This window comes from Orbicella franksi, chromosome 11, assembly GCF_964199315.1.
Source record: "Orbicella franksi chromosome 11, jaOrbFran1.1, whole genome shotgun sequence".
Taxonomy (NCBI): domain Eukaryota; kingdom Metazoa; phylum Cnidaria; class Anthozoa; order Scleractinia; family Merulinidae; genus Orbicella; species Orbicella franksi.
The window spans coordinates 11,015,859-11,031,792 of NC_138155.1; the positions used below are offsets into that span (position 1 = coordinate 11,015,859).

Here is a 15,934-nt window from a genome sequence, read left to right on the forward strand (position 1 = left end):
GAGTGATATACACAATTTATAATAAGCATCAGGCATCACTTTGATATTGAAGTCCCATAACTCTATTATTTGGAGATTGGTTATCCACTATCCCTGAAATTACCAAGGCTGATATCTCTATTATCATGTCATCAAAGCCATAATATTTTGACACCTACTGTACCAAACACAGTTTACTTAAGCAGTAACAGGAGTCTTTCTTTAGTAAACCAAAATAGTACTTGCTTTATAAAAGTATAACCCTTCCATAAGCCTTCACAAAGTAATATCAGTTGCTAACAATTTTTTTTGTGGCTGATTAAAACTTTGTAATAAATCATACTGAACTGGCTCAGGTTTAATATACATTTTGTTGCATTTAGCTCACATGTTTTCAGTTAAAAGGAGAAGGTCACTCCAAAAAACTTACTTTTTCTGTCTTCACTTATAGCAAGTGTATATTCAGCATTTCCACTCACCAAAGGTTCAGCCTCTGAAGTGCCTGCTATCCTTAAGAAATTCATCTCGAAATTAAGAAGCGACTTCAGAGGCCACCATTTTGCAACTGTCTTGGCAGCCTGAGGCTGTGTTTACCAGTATGTGCCTTCATTCTGTCCAACTTGAAATTGGTGGGAAGAAGAAGAACCTGCAACTGACTTGGCATCGTCACAAGGTCAGCAAAATCTATTTTTTTCCAAGCGATTATCCTCTTCACTATCTTCAATGCTATTATTTCGGAGTTTAGAGCATGTTTAGCTCAAAATAATATGTCTCAAGAGCAGCCATAACCCAGAGTGGTAGTCAAAATCTGTCGGACAGAGTGATGTCATGAAAACTTGGCCTGGGTGCTTCTTTGGAGGCGAACTTCATAAGGAAAACCTGCACTTTAGAGGCTGAAACTTCTGTGAGTGGCTAACCGTAGTGCAAGGTTTTCATTAGCGTTGACATAAAATTTATGTTTTTTGGAGTGACCTTCTCCTTTAAAATACACACATTAAGACTTAACTCAGTAGCAAGGTACCTCTTGTATGACCAGTAACAGTATACATGTATCCAAAAAACAAAATATATATTATCCAAACTCAGTCATTTTAGTAGTGTTAATGTCTAATGAGTTCCTGCGAAGAGATAATTGTACAGTCATTCTAGCAACTCTCCTCAATATTCTGGGAGTCTCCCACCTACCGTTTATATCATCCATCCCAGGCAAGTTTTGAACTATTGTCCAGATACAAGGGACCATGGGCTCCTAGGGACAGTGCTTTAAAGTGCTATTATGATGAAATTTGCGGATGTCCTCCATAATATGAGCATAACAGTTTTGTTACCATGGCAACATACTGGGTTTCAACCTTCCCTGATGATTATAGGCTTTTCTGGCCACCTTTTGCTTTCCATTTTGATGTTTGCCAATGGTGCCTCATCAGCATGATCTAGGAAGCATATTTATATGCAAGGTCAAAGTCGTATCCTCATTTAACTTTTTTCAAGCTGAAAATCACTGAATTAGTGAAATCAGGTTAGAGGAGACTGGAAAAGAGCAAATTGCCATGGAAAAATACAGGCTGTAAATAATTTTTATAGCCATAGGTGTGTTTTCTGTAGTTCTAAGTCTAGAGTCTACCAAGTCTACCAACCTGATGTAAAATTGGGTTGACTGTATGACAACATCAGTCACGTTATTTGCATATTTTTATTTTTCAAACCTACATATCGTTGGAACTGATGCAGATATATGCAAAAGGTAAACAGCATTTTTAATCTTTTGTGGAGTTCTATGTGATACACCTGAAAATTCTGACGCAAGGGGTAAAAATTTAAGGATAGAAGCACTTTAAAGCATTGAGTTGAATTTATGCTGTTGGTAAAATTTTACTGTAAGGCGTCGAAAGGAATTTGGAGGGGAATTTGGTGTGTTTATTGAATTGACAGACATTGGCTCTGTTATTATTGTCATTATCTTCTGTATTTTTGAGGCAGAATGGTTGTTGGCAAAAGCAAAACTGGCAATATCCTCACTGACCTGTGTTTAGATGTTTTTAGGTTTTTGTCTCTGACAATGAAGGTCAATTTGAGTAATTACACTGTCTTTACAATAGAACATATGGATATTAATAGTATAGTTATATTTCAATATTCTCATACTAAAATTATAGTAATTTTATGGCTCAACTTCTACCTATGCTTTAATTTGTGTAAACCAGTTTATTTTTTTAAACCAATTTAATGTCATCAAAGGGAAAGGGGGAATCTGAGAGCAACAATAAATTAGACCAACAAATGTAAGGAAATTTGCAATGATTGCTTTCATGGCCTAGTGGAGATGAAGTGGACCAAAAAGTCAGAGATCTGATGTTTGAATCTAGGTCTGTCTGTACAAAGATTGTATTGTAGTATAGGAGTATTGTGGTAAGTTATCACTCATGTTGGGGGCTGATATGGGATCATGGCTGTACTGTTGTAGGGTAGGAGTAGGGACTGAGGGGTGGGTGGTGTGCTTGTGATCCTTTTTAAAAACCACTCTAAAAGTGAAAACAAACTGATTTCAATTGAAAAATTTACAGTACAGGTAAAAATGATACATTATATCTTGTTTTTTATAGGTGGTAAATGAGCAAATACCCTCAAGAGACCTGCAAGTGTGATTTGTTTACTGATAATGGAAATCATAATAAAGATACAAAGCCACCTTGGTGTGATTTCTTGCTTGATAGTGAAGTGCAACCTAACCAAAAGTTGCATTCTGTAAGAGGTGTACAAAAATTAAATGGAAAATTAAATTACACCAGTTTGAATTAATTTTATAAGTACTCCTCTCTCCAAAATATATTTGGTATGTTGTCGTACTGGCAAGAATATAATGTAAAAATTTTATGGGAAATGTTTCCATTTAAAAAATATGCAGCTCAGACACAATAACAATAATTCTCATTTCTGTGGTGTTTTCTTTGGTGTGAAAGTGTAAAAACAGATTCTATTACCCTACATGTAAGTTGAAGAATATACTGCAGGAGCTCCTCTGAAAAAGTTTGTTGCTTTTTTTCTGTTAATTTTTTTTGTTGAACATTTATATTTCCCTGTAAGCAGTTTCTTCACAACACATTGTAAGATAATAACTAGCCATAAAAAGGACGTTTTTGTCTCAGAGATCATTTCCAAGATAAAGAAAGTGATTTTCATTTATATTTTTTATTTTCTTTGGGCAGGGACATTTTGAGAATTTCCCTAAAAATATCACAAGGTACAAAGGAAGGGGCAAAAATAAAAGTTATGTTTTCATTATCAGTTTGAGTCTCTCTATGAAGCTGCAAAGTATGGTTATTTTATACTATTGTGGATAACGTTAGACCCATTTTAATTCAAAATACAAATGGGAACTTACATTGATAATCACACAATCCCTTAAATTGGCGCTGTTTTGGTTTTTGCTTCTTTCCAGAAAACAATTTGAACATCCTTGTTACACAAGGGGAGGGGGGGAGAGGTATTCTACTTAGTTTTAAATGGGGAAGCTCCATCTCAAGGTCCAACCCCTTAATACTGTACCCCTTTTCTAAACCCTTAGAAAGTAGTTTTAAAATATCTTTTTGAACAATATATCAGAATCCCCTCATTCTGGCTCATGAGAGTAAATGAGAGATTATCAACAACATTTTAGAGCTAGAAGAAGGGAAATCCCTAAAAGAAAGGTTTGCGTACCCTTTCATTATACACCTGAATTCAACTTGTCAGAAATCCCTTACTCTTTAATAGTTATATCTGAAGCCTGAAAACTTTTGAGCAGAGCTTCCCGATATGTCATCACTGGAGTCCTCCCACATACACAATCCAGGAACTCTTGACAAGCTGTGATGAAGCTGGCTTTAAGACTGTCTGATCAGGCAGCTTCAGTTTTTGAGTACAAACTTGTTACTCTCAGTCAACTTCTAGTATGGAACCTTTTCTGGTCTGGTCTGGTCCAAGTTCACAGACACTACGAGCTAGCAATCACTTTCACAACACTAACACTAGCAAAGTCAGTCACAGTCTGGTTGTTCAGTTTCACTGCACCATGGTCACTCATCATTGTCAGACATGAGTTCATAATAGCTTGTAACATTCACCAGCCTGGCAGTGTCATTGTTGCCATTACCTGTTCCCAGACTTCCTTTTATGGCTGGGTGTTTGGGGGATGATATTTCATTACTGTTTGCAAACAGTTTGTTAAGATCGCACATTGAAAGCGTGATGAATTAAAATAATTGAACTTTATGAGAGAGAATTGTCAGACTTCTAGGGTTCTCTCATTCCCTGGAACTGAAATGTCTTGATGTAAGCTTATATAGAGAAAGCAGACTGAAAATAGGGCAAAATGTTTAAGTAACCTTTCAAAATAAGTTGCAAATACATATGATAGCTAGGGATTAAAAGATAGGGAACTTGGTCTGTAAACAAGGCAATTGAAAGGAGTCGAAGCAATTAAAGGTGCATGCTTGACCTCATAGGATCGGGGGGGGGGGGTGTATTGAAACTTTATAGTGTCACTGACATTTAACACTGTTGAAACAGAAAAATAAATTACATTATAACTGGAAAAAACAAACAAACAAACAAACAAACCACGACATGCCCCGATTACTGCATCGCCCATAAAAATATCCTCTTGTTTATATTTGAGGGGTTCACGGCCTGCGTATGTACTTGTGAAAGGAAGCGTTTACCATAATTGAGGGATTACCAAGGGAAAAGTTAAGATATCTCGTTTAAGGTTCTTAACAAGTCGTAACAGAATTTATAATGTAAGTTTGACTCACAAACAAGAACAAGAATTTGAGTTAGTATCGATTGGCAAGAAATCTCCGCCCCGTTATGTCTTTACAGTGTGATACGATTAACAGCTCTCCATTACTCTCAAGTGTTTGTCAATGGTAAATTTCAAAAAATGGGCTTCTGTCAAATGGGTTCTCCCACGGATAGAAAACTGACATTGCGCTTTTCTCTCAGTGTAATGCCTACTTAAGAGAATAGGATATTTGAATTGAGTGCAACTTACCTAGAATTCATTATTTCCACGTAAACAATGACTCCTGTGGAATACAGCTACGAAGAAACGACGACATTTCGTAAAAACACACGCCTTCAAAACAGCGTCTTTTTGAATAAATAATTGTTCTGTTCCTCAAACAAACGATATGGCGAGGAAGAAGACAAAATTTTGTTTATCATGGCCAAATAAAACGTTAGAAATATCCCGCCGATTGCGAAATATTGCTGTTTTACTTACAGGGAGAACGATTATGTCGCAGTCAAATTTTATTTTGCCGCTCAGCCCGCTTTTTTACCGGATGTGACGTCACTTTTTGTTGGATGATCCAGACACAAAAAAAGTGCCAGGCGTCCCAGAGTGTTCTCCCCCGCCCCTGAGAGGGACAAATGTAATCAATGTTCCATAGCAACCACTTAGCAACAGACTCAGTAACAAAAAGGTTCCAAGATGGCGGACGAACGATGACTTTTGAACTGCAGTTGTTTAACTCGCTGTTAGTCTTTTAATATTTTATACTTCGTGTTATACTCGATGAATTTAAGAATATCGGGACCCGAAGGTTATGAAGGGGAAGGAATCAAACCGCCCAAGGCTAGAAATCTTTTGCCATCTAAGAAATATCGCGAAAGTGTGAAGAGATGGGGAGAACCAACAGAGCTCAAAAGAAAACGAGTTATTATTGTGCCTAGCATAAAATGCGCTGCTAGAGATGTTTCTGCGACAACAGAAGACAAAGGTAAGAAGATAAAAATTACAGGATGGCTGGATCAACTGTTTTAGTATTTAAAAAAACATCGCTCAGTGTTCGATCGAATCTGCAGAATTTAAGCCAGTGAAAGTCTCTGAGATTTAGAATCTGTTTGATTTACTCTCTAATATCTTGAAAGCTTTGATGTTTAGTAGATGTTTATTACGGATAACATGCTAAGCCAGAAATGTCTTACATATTTAGGGCCTTCTCTGTACTTGATGCGGCTAACTTAAGGTGTCAAATCTACGAGTTTTCTCAATAAGCTGGTACATTACATTTAACGTTAGTTTTAACTGTCTTGAATTTTTGAACAGGCAGTGATGTACCACTGCATTATAAAACCTCTTACTGTTCCCTCTTTCAGTTGCATGCAACTGCTTCCTCCAGACAATTGGAGTGAAATAACTAATATTCAATAATGGGAATCTTTCTTACTTTCTAGACAAGAATGTTCAACACGAGTCAGAAACCGACAGCTTTAGTTCCAAAGTTGAAAGATACAAAAAGCAGTTGCAGGAACGTAAGAAGACAAGAGAGATTTTAAATAGGTGTGGACTCAAGCAAGACTGGCTTACAAATAAAACAGGCAGGACTGAACTAGAGAGCAGGGTGCTTAAAAGAATGCTTCTAAAGGGAAGACCGGAGATCACAATCAAACAGGTAAACTAATGATAGCAAGTTAGACTTGAGGGCATGTCTGGCAGGGGTATCCCTAACCTGTTGTTGGGTAACCCGCAAACACTGATCCCCGGTCCGCAGACCCCCACTACGGACCGGGTCCATGGACTACCTATGGACAGGTCCATGGACTCCCTCTACAGACCCCCTCTATGGCGCACCCCCCGAAATATAATAAAAATAATAAATAAATATTTCAGGTATGGGTTGTCTAATAGATTACTCATGACGGTGAAATTTCGAACGTTACATTGTGCAAATGGGCAGACCTGGATTCAGGCTCAGGTGCAATTTATATAATTACACATTACCATTTCCTTTGTTGTGGTCATTAAGTATACAAAAGACGCATACGCAGAAGCCTCTGGGAAGCCTCAAAATCTGTGTTCTTTCCCCTCTGCCATTTTGTTCAGCCCGTCCTCCTGTGGGTTTGTGAACTTGTTCCAGGCTTCACAATTTACTCAGCAGAATAACAGATACAAACAAGAATAAATGGCCTAAAAATAGCCAATCTGTCATAGCCAGATTGAGCCATGAATGGAAGGTAAGAACTTTCCTTCTTACCATTGGCATCTCCTTATGCTGAAAACAGCTTTTAGGCATTTTTTTTTTGGGGGGGGGGGGAGGAGGGTGGTGGGGTGTTTAAAACCTAAGTCTGTTACATTTGCACAGTGTAACACTCGAAAAATGACCGACACGAGTCTGACTCCATTAGACAACCCATAAGCAAAATCTCTATTTATTATTTTTACACTATTTTAGGGTGGTCCATAGAGGGGGTCCGTAGAGGTAGTCCATGGACTGGTCCATAGGGAAGTCCGCGGACCTGGTCCGTTGTGGGGGTCCGCGGACTGGGGGTCAGTGTTTTCAGGTTACCCCCTGTTGTTTGCCGCAGAGGTTACATTTAGCTTTTGGATTTATTATTGGGTGGCTGGAAAACTTTAGCAGTGAATAGCAAACACAGAATGGTTACAAATTTGTCATGAATAGTGGGAAATTAATAGTTGCAGTAAGCCCGAGTGATAGTAGCTCTACAATTAGTAATAGTAATTGGACCGAGTGGAGTACAATTCAGGGAGTAACCACGCAAGTAATCTCAAAATCGGACAAGCACAAAGAGCAAGACCGATTTGAAACTATGAGCTAAATACTCCTTGACTTGTATGACACAAGGTCCAATAACTAACTAATCTTTGAAATTATAAAACAACAACAACCATTTTATTCTGCATAATACAGAGAATATCATACAGCAGAAAAAGTCTTTTGAGATTTTCATTTGAGCGGAAAAGTCAGTAGCGCTCTCTATAAGTTTTAAAACTGAAACTAAGAAACATTGAGAAGGAAGCCATTAAAGCATGCGCACTATATGTGCAAATGGCTTAGGTATCCAAGTACAAAAAAGTCTGTCTTCTTCTTGTTCGTCAAACACATTCCTGGCCACTGCGAATCGTTATTCGATACTGTACCTGTAATTGGTTAGCCTGATATTAGTCCAATAGTTAGCCTAAAAGGGCACTGAATCAATTGTGGCTAAGCTCTCAGTAGTTGTAAGACTTGAGACATGTATAAAGCCTATTAATTTGGTAAGAATGTATGGAACAGAAAACATTTACTTGGAGGTAGAGTTGGTGTACTACAGTATATAGAAAGTTTGAGCTTAAGTGAAGTTGTGTCCAAAAAACAGAAATTTGGGGCATGAAATACACAAATTATATGTGACATCATCTTTTCCTCTCCAACAAGTGACCCTCACTGTTTAGTTCACCAACACCGTTCCATCAATAAATCTTGAAAACTTCTCTCTAATACCTCCTTTGCTCCTCTATGTAGTTTATCATGTAGAACAGGAGTGTAGGATATCTGCAGTTCTCCCCCACTTATCTTAATTCTGGGCTTTGAGATCCATTTGTTCCATTGCAACCCAGCCTGTCTACTGCAGTTCTTGTTTACCTGACCCCCTGAAAAGGAAGAAGCTCTTGAAAAATGGGAAGGAGTGGGTTGGAGGAGAGGGAGGGGGTGAGCCAAGAGGTGCTTATAGACTTTTACATGTAACAGAAAGCATGATAAAGAGAAGGTAATGTTGGGACTGGATTCAAGGATGCTACATGTACAGTGTATGTTTTTTGTTTTGTTTTGTTTTGTTTTTCTTTTTTTGAGGTACACTGTAACTGCAGATATCCTAGAATAAATTGTATATCTAACAACCTACTTTGATGCTATGTCAGCAGAATTTTCTCTCATGATTTTTTCCTTTGTTTCAAACAAGGCACCAACCCCTCCCCCAGAAATTGAGGAGGACACAACAACAGTAACAGGTGAAGACAGGGGGGTGCCAACTATCCGCCAGCCTTCCCCCGCTGCCTTAGCAGTCATTCAAGAATACTTGGATCGCAAGAGGATGCGTCTGTTAGATCTGTTCTCTCAAGCAGACAAGGACAAAAACTGGGTGGTATCACGGCAAGAGTTCAGAAACATCATCCGATCATGGCGAATTCCACTGAAGGAGGTTGATCTGGAGGATTTGATTCTGGCGCTTGACAGAGATAACAGTGATGCCTTGGATTACAGGGAGCTGGCTGTGGGGAGACAGTCATACCTAGAGGAGAGGTGAGGATGATGGTCCCTCCCCCCAGGGGATGGCAGATGATCGGTGCATAACAGCGTAATTGAAATTCAGAATTCAAATTTAGATTCACACTTGTGTACTACGTAGTTTTAACCTCAGTGAAAATCTTGAATCAAGTGGAATCAAGCATCCTTCTTTCATTGTATGCTCCTGTATAAAATCCATTCATAAGGATTTTCAAAGATTGTGAGTTTATTAATGATGTTTTCTAAGACTTTGGCAAGATGTTTGTGAGACCTACTGACTTACATACAGTCATACATGTGGTATTACATAACTTGTACCTGGCGTATGAATCTTCTTAAGATCCTCTAATAAACTGTTGATTGTTAAAATAGTATCCTGTAAGTATTTCACCAAGTAAATACCGGTATATCCTGGGTAGCAACATGTATGTTTCTTATTTTGGAGATTTCAATCTCAATATTAAACGAAATGCATTGCGGAAAAATTTATTATGCCTTGATCAGGTCATGTTTATATATAGAGGCCAATGTGCATGTATCTTTTTCAAGGGTCACCAAACAAACGGCTGAAATTGTCCATACTCCCAGTGCTAAAGCTACAAAAAGACCGGAAACCATTCCAGAGGAGCCAGAACCTGTGGCTGATCCATTGCAGGACAAGTGGCCCAATACTGGGGCGCAGAGGCCTGCATCCCCTCAGAGACCCTCCTCACCACAGGCCACCACCCAAAGGAGGCCCTCAACATCACCTCAACGTCCTTATTCTCCTTCTTCAGCCCAGGCTCAGCCTGTGACCTTTGTTGGGCAGCGACCAGGCTCTGAGCCCCAACAGCAACATCCTCGTCCTGCGTCACCAGTTAGCAATGGTAGTAGCGAGAGCAATATGTCACCAACCCTGCTGGAAATACCTGCTGTTCAGTTGTCGGAGAAAGTTGAGCAACTGACACAAGATGAGGTAGGCTTTATGGCTGCTTTCCATTCTCGTCCCCAGAGGCGGGGTTCCTTTTGGTCAGCACCAAGAATCACGACCTTTGGGCTGGTCCAACACCGGAAGTCGGTGATTCACGGACTTCCTGTCAAATCTGGCAAATCTGATTGGCTTAGAATACGAAACGAACACTCTGCGCATACTCAGAAAATCGGTCCGGCAAGGGGTCGAGATATCTTGGTGCTGGCCGGTGCGGCCTATGGGGACAAGAATGGCTGGTTTCCATAAGCATAAGCCGACACACGCAGATGCAGTAAGACGTTGATAATTAGCGCCTTGTGTTTGGGAAATTTCCAGCAAAAGGTGCTAATTATCAACATCCTAATGCGTCTGCGTATGTCGGCTTATGCTTATGCTTATGCGATAGAGGAAAGCAGCCGTTCAACTTGTCAATAAATCGATAGGGCCTCGTCCTCGTCCGTGACCTCAGGAGGAAAGGCAACTATTTTTGGCCTTCAAGGTATCTTTTAGGGTTACACCCGAAGAGATCATTCAATAATTAAACAAAAATAATAATCTGTGTGTCCGTTGCAAAGTGATATCTCTTAGGGGAAGAAAACGCCTGAGCCACGCTCAGACTGGTCTCTTTTAGAGGTTTCATTAACATTTTCCTACAAGCATCCCCACCCTTTTTAAAGGGAGTTCCCCTGTGGGTTACGCGGGCAAACGTATTGTACACTACCGGCCTCAAACCATATGAATGGTTGGGAGCTAGTCCATGCCATTTACATGAAGTACCTTTTGAATTCTTTCTTTCTTTTTTTTTTTACAGATAAAAAACAGACGTATGAAGAAACAACAAAAACGCAAAGAGAAAGAAAAAGCCAAGCAGAGGAAGCGAGCAGCACCCGAGAAAGTGTCAGTGGCACCTTCCACTCTAGGGGGTAGGGTGGGGGAGATGGTGGATCGTTACCGAAAGATGACGGTGAAAGAATACAACGATGTTGTGGAGTTGTGTCACATGCATGGAGTGCAGTTAAGCAAAGGCGTTCTGGGACGAGGTAGGGCTGTGTTTAACAATTATTTTACTCAGTATTTTACTGAACCTTTCAGTGACTTCACTTACACGCGAACTCTGAAGTTTAAAACCTCACTAACCTGGGGCGGATCTGAAGGGGGGGGGGGGGATTCGGGGTCCCCCTAAATAAAAAAAGAGACATTTTACCACGCTGACTTGGCCTCTGAATGCCAGAAATCCCATTTCAAGGAATTTCAATTCTAAAATTTTTGGTAGCCAGGATGCCCCCGAACCCCCTTATAGGGGGGCGCCTTCGGTGTTCCGAATCTCGAATCTTCTTCTCTAAAATCCTACATCCGCCCAAGCTATAACGATCTCGATTATTGGCTGCCGTCAATAACTGAGACGACATTCAACGTGTTATTGAAACGTCCAGTAACGTGACGTTGGAAAAAAAAAAAGAAACAAAACAAAACAAAATAAATACAAAACAAAACAAATAAACAAACAAACAAAAAAAGTGTTCTGTTTTCAAGTCGTACATATCTGAGTATAGGTTTTTAGTCTAGTGGGATTGTTCGGGCAAATTAGTGGTCAAAATCGAATAAAAGAAGGAAAAGAACTAAGATTTTCATTATTTTAATCTAACTGACTTCTCTATCGATTTCTCTCTTTCTTTCAGTTCTTCTTCAACCAGAAGATAAACCACTATCACAAATGAAACTGACCTCGAGAAATCCTGGACTCTTTGCTGTTTCCACCAGGCATCACATACCAGCCAGTAAACCCCAGTCTACCACGACCGCCAGCAACCCACGGCGACCAAAGTTTAGATACCCGGGTCCTACCACGTGACATCTGAACAAGACTCTCGGAAAGAGAGTGCAACATGTAAAGTGTTTAAATTTTATATAAAAAAGTGTAAAATAAAGAAGAATAAAATGTAAATGGTAGATTAATACGCCTCGCAGTTATTTACATATTTTTGCATTTTTTGGCATAAAAAATGCAATTGAAGCCAATCAATAAATTAAAGTGAAATAAAAAGCTATTTTTAAGTTTCTTTGGGTGCCAACTGACCACAAGAACTGCACGTTCTTCGTTTTTAAACAATTTTTGTGATTTTCTAGAGCAGCATTGGAGAATTGATACTTTGTTTTAGCATTCCATTATAATTTTTGCCACCAATTTACTCATTATTTTCTAGCTCCCTGATAAATTTGTGAAGATAAAAGTAGTGTTAAGTCTGCATATGAGCCAAGTGGCCCATCAGACCGGCCCTTATCTCCGGTTTCTTTAGCATGAAGCGAGTAGGAGCATTTATACTCCCCCCTGGATGGGATGCTAGTCCATCGCAGGGTTATCCCCAGTATTAAATTTGGCGGTACCCATTTATATACGTATACCTGGATGGGAAGTGGCACCGATAGAGTGAAGTGCCTTGCCCAAGAACAGAACAAAGTGTCCGCGGCCAGGGTTCAAACCTTGACCACTCATCCGCCGCGGTCGAGCGCACTAGCTATGAGGCCACCGCGAGTGATGGTAATCAAAACTTTAACGTTTAGCTGGAAAATATACTGAAATTTAATTAACTTATAGGTGGGAAAACTTGGGTATTGAAAGACTTGAATGCAACATTTATGTAACCGCCTTTCAATGTTGCCCACCCCCTACCCCACGCCCCTAGGGCAAAGGGTTGATTTTAACTCTCAGAGACCTACGTAAAACTTTAATGCTGCTGATGAAATTGTCATCTTAATGTTACAGCGTTTCCCTGTTTTTTTTGAAACTTGTAGAACTTATTGTTGCTGAAATTTCCTTGAACTACAACCACTGATTATACAGTTAGACGAGATCACTACACCGAGATTAAAAGCAAGCGGAAGCTAGAGTTGACATTACCGGTTTGCCAACCGATCAGAAACTATACTATTCTAAATTATTTGTTTGAGTAGGTCCAAATTCGGAGTCTATGGTCCCGTCCACACTACGCTGGAGACATTTTGAAAACGGAGGTTTCACTCTGGAAACGCATCAAATGTTTTCTGTCCACACTACGCCAGAGGCATTTAAAAACGCAACAATCATCGATCATTTTGAATTTGTGTTTGAGGAAAACTCAGTCGGGGAAATCACATGATTATCCTGACAGCATCGTTTTCGAAAAGCTCCGTTTTCAAAATGTTTTCTGTCCACACTAAAACGCAAAGCCGGTGTTTTCAAATTCCTCCGACGCAGTCCGGACGCTTCCTCCGAGAGCAAGAGAATTCATATTGAAGCGATGGAGAACAATTTGAATGCTTGTCAGTCAGCTAGATCTATTTTTACTTAGTATAGTAATTACAAATGCAGATCTAGTTTCTTGTATTCCAGACCGTAAATGCTGGGGTATGCATATTATGCCCACTTTGGCGACTATCGTGTCGTTTTCTTTGATGTCTCCTATATTGATCATGACGAGTAATGCTCTCCGTCCCAGGCCTTTCCGAGAATCGTTGTAGACCATTATTTGACCTTGTGAAGCCCAGATGTATTTCACTTGTGTCGTTATCAGCCGATATGTGATCCAGGGAAAGTGAATTATACGCATTTAGTTCCTCGCCGCGTGGGTTGAACGATAATTGAACTCTAGGATTTATAGCGGCAGGTTTTTCTCTTCGAAAATTTTTCATTTCCGAAAAACTTTCTTCTTGCTTAGTCGTGGTTCGCAGGCTCGATGCATAAAGATGATTTAATTCTTCGATACGTGTGTCGTGTTGACAACGAACTCTTGAATCACCACCAATAGCAACTTTTTCGCTGCGCAGATTTTGCGCGTTAGAACGCTTTCCTTGCTTAGTAGTCTGTTGCTGCCAAGATGAGAAAAGTGGTTTAAATTCCTTGACGTGTATGTTGCTTGACAAAGCCAGTTTTGAATCGCCGCATGGATCAAGGCTGACAGGGCTCTCTCTAAGAGAAGTTTGCGTTTTAGAATGTTCATGTTCTGTGATCTTATTTTGCTGCAAAGCTGAACAAATTGGCTTCGATTCCTTGGCATCTGTAACGTCGGGTGAACAAATTCTTGACTCGAATTTTCCTGGTGGATTCTGCCTCAGAAAACGTTGCTCTTGTCTGGCAGTTTTCTGAAAAGCTGAAGAAAGTTGATTTGATTCTGGGACTATTGAGTCGCGGGGAGAACAAAATCTTGAATCTCCCAAAACAGATTCAGTGTATCCTAGAGGATTTCGAAAGCGTTCCGCGGTTAATCTGGGCTTTTCTTGAGATCCACACAACTGACAATGCAGCTGGTCTCTTGGAATTTCTGCCATTGTTGTCTGTGTTGATCGAGACTCTGTCACTTTGGTAAACGTAGCACCGATATGGCTCGGAAGGCAAAGTGACGTTTCACTGGTGTTACTGTCGAACGAGATGCCATCGAGCATTGACAAGCACGGATCTGATAGCAGTTTTTCTGGGTCTCGGGATTTCTCCGCTTGAGATCATTTAAAGAAAGGTCCTCTGGTTTGATCCTCTTTTGCTGATCATTTGGAAAATCTGAGGCGACTGTCTGAGTTGAACTAGAGGTTGCCGTGATTTGGGCTAAGCTTCTGTCGTGTAGACTATCAGACCCAGTTTCATAAGCAGGATTCTTAAAAGTACCCCTTAAATTCATGTTCTCTTGAGACCCTTTTACTCTTTTGCCTCTGCACGCAGAAATGATTTCTATTACTCCCACTGCTATAGCAATGACGTTCTTTGCTACAAACAATGAGGCATCTAAGTTAAAATCGAATAATAGAACGAGCCTTAACACCAGAAACGCAGTGTTCACGAACAACAATTGACACACTTTAGAAACAATTCGTACCCTCGAGACCAGCCGAGTCCTTTTGTGGACTGATGAATTATTAGAACCAGCAGTTTCGGAAGGTATCTTTCGACAGGCTTGTAACTCCCACAGCGAAAATGCAGGGAAAAATAAACTGGTCGATCCGAAGATTAGCATGGAAGTTTTCGTAATTTGATTTAGGGCCAAGAAGATGTTTCTATCCGGGAGCAAAATCTGCAGTAACTCAACCGTGTCAAAGAGATCGAAGACACGCCACCACTCCACATTTAACTCGGGTTTGACGGCGTATTCTATAGTGTCCAACAACAGAAACACTCCAGATGGAAAGCACAAGATGACTCTCAGAAATCTTGGGCCAAAGGACGATGAAGGTTCTATATCTTCTACGAACGTGCGTAAAATCCATACATACTGAAAGATCGACGGTACCACGTATAGAAGCCATGTAAACATTTTGTGATACCCTGTTATCAGCCGTTTGAGCTTTACATACATTGTGAAGTTTCCATCGAACTCTTCTTGTTCTGTCGACTGCACTGGATCTTCGTCGAAAGTTTCTACCATTTACTGCAAAAGCAATAGGCCAACCGCGGGAAGGTAAGCGCAAAGGAACGATTTCCAATCGTCTTGTTTGTAGTAATTGTAAAAATATTGATCTAGACAGACTCCTTGAACTATCATCAATGAAACTAGCAAGAAAACAATTGTCCATCTAGAAACGATCTTACATCTTCCATCCGCCATAGTGGAAGGATTCTACGCACATTTTTCAAAATTCTGAATTCTGCAGACCAATAAGGGGTTTTTCCCTAATATATGTCTACCAATGAGATATCTTTACAGAAATACTCATGGCCTTTTATGGAATACGAGGCAGTTTCCGAGAAACTTGTCTACCTTCCAAGAAGTCACTCTCGATTGATGACGCATTCCTTACTCATTTTTTAATTGTCAACTCGAAACCAAGTTACCATTGGCCGAGATAGGCTCCTGATGAGATTTGAGTGGGTTTTTGTCGATTGCGCTCGTAGAACTGGCATATTATGGTCTTCATGACCGAATTATGCTCGTTTCCCTAAATTATGCTCCTCGTATCAAAATTATGCTACTTGGTTTTTACGCAAATTAAA

The 15,934-nt window shown here is 40.0% G+C and overlaps 1 protein-coding gene across 1 annotated transcript; it reads left to right on the top strand.

Annotated features, from left to right (window-relative positions):
- The first annotated feature begins 5,386 nt into the window (after nucleotides 1-5,386).
- On the top strand, nucleotides 5,387-11,990 carry LOC145502838 (EF-hand calcium-binding domain-containing protein 12-like). The gene is made up of 6 exons (XM_081482231.1): nucleotides 5,387-5,741; nucleotides 6,199-6,416; nucleotides 8,704-9,044; nucleotides 9,579-9,984; nucleotides 10,790-11,018; nucleotides 11,658-11,990. The coding sequence occupies exons 1-6, from the start codon at nucleotides 5,537-5,539 to the stop codon at nucleotides 11,828-11,830; spliced, it is 1,572 nt and encodes a 523-aa protein (XP_081338357.1). The 5' UTR covers nucleotides 5,387-5,536; the 3' UTR covers nucleotides 11,831-11,990.
- The last annotated feature ends 3,944 nt before the right edge of the window (nucleotides 11,991-15,934 follow it).

Bases quoted from the DNA above. Each gene is read 5' to 3' on its own strand.
- LOC145502838 (XM_081482231.1), top strand. From the start codon at position 5,537: ATGAATTTAAGAATATCGGGACCCGAAGGTTATGAAGGGGAAGGAATC. The intron at 9,985-10,789 runs GTAGGCTTTATG...TTTTTTTTACAG, and splicing joins AGCAACTGACACAAGATGAG to ATAAAAAACAGACGTATGAA. The intron at 11,019-11,657 runs GTAGGGCTGTGT...TCTTTCTTTCAG, and splicing joins CAAAGGCGTTCTGGGACGAG to TTCTTCTTCAACCAGAAGAT.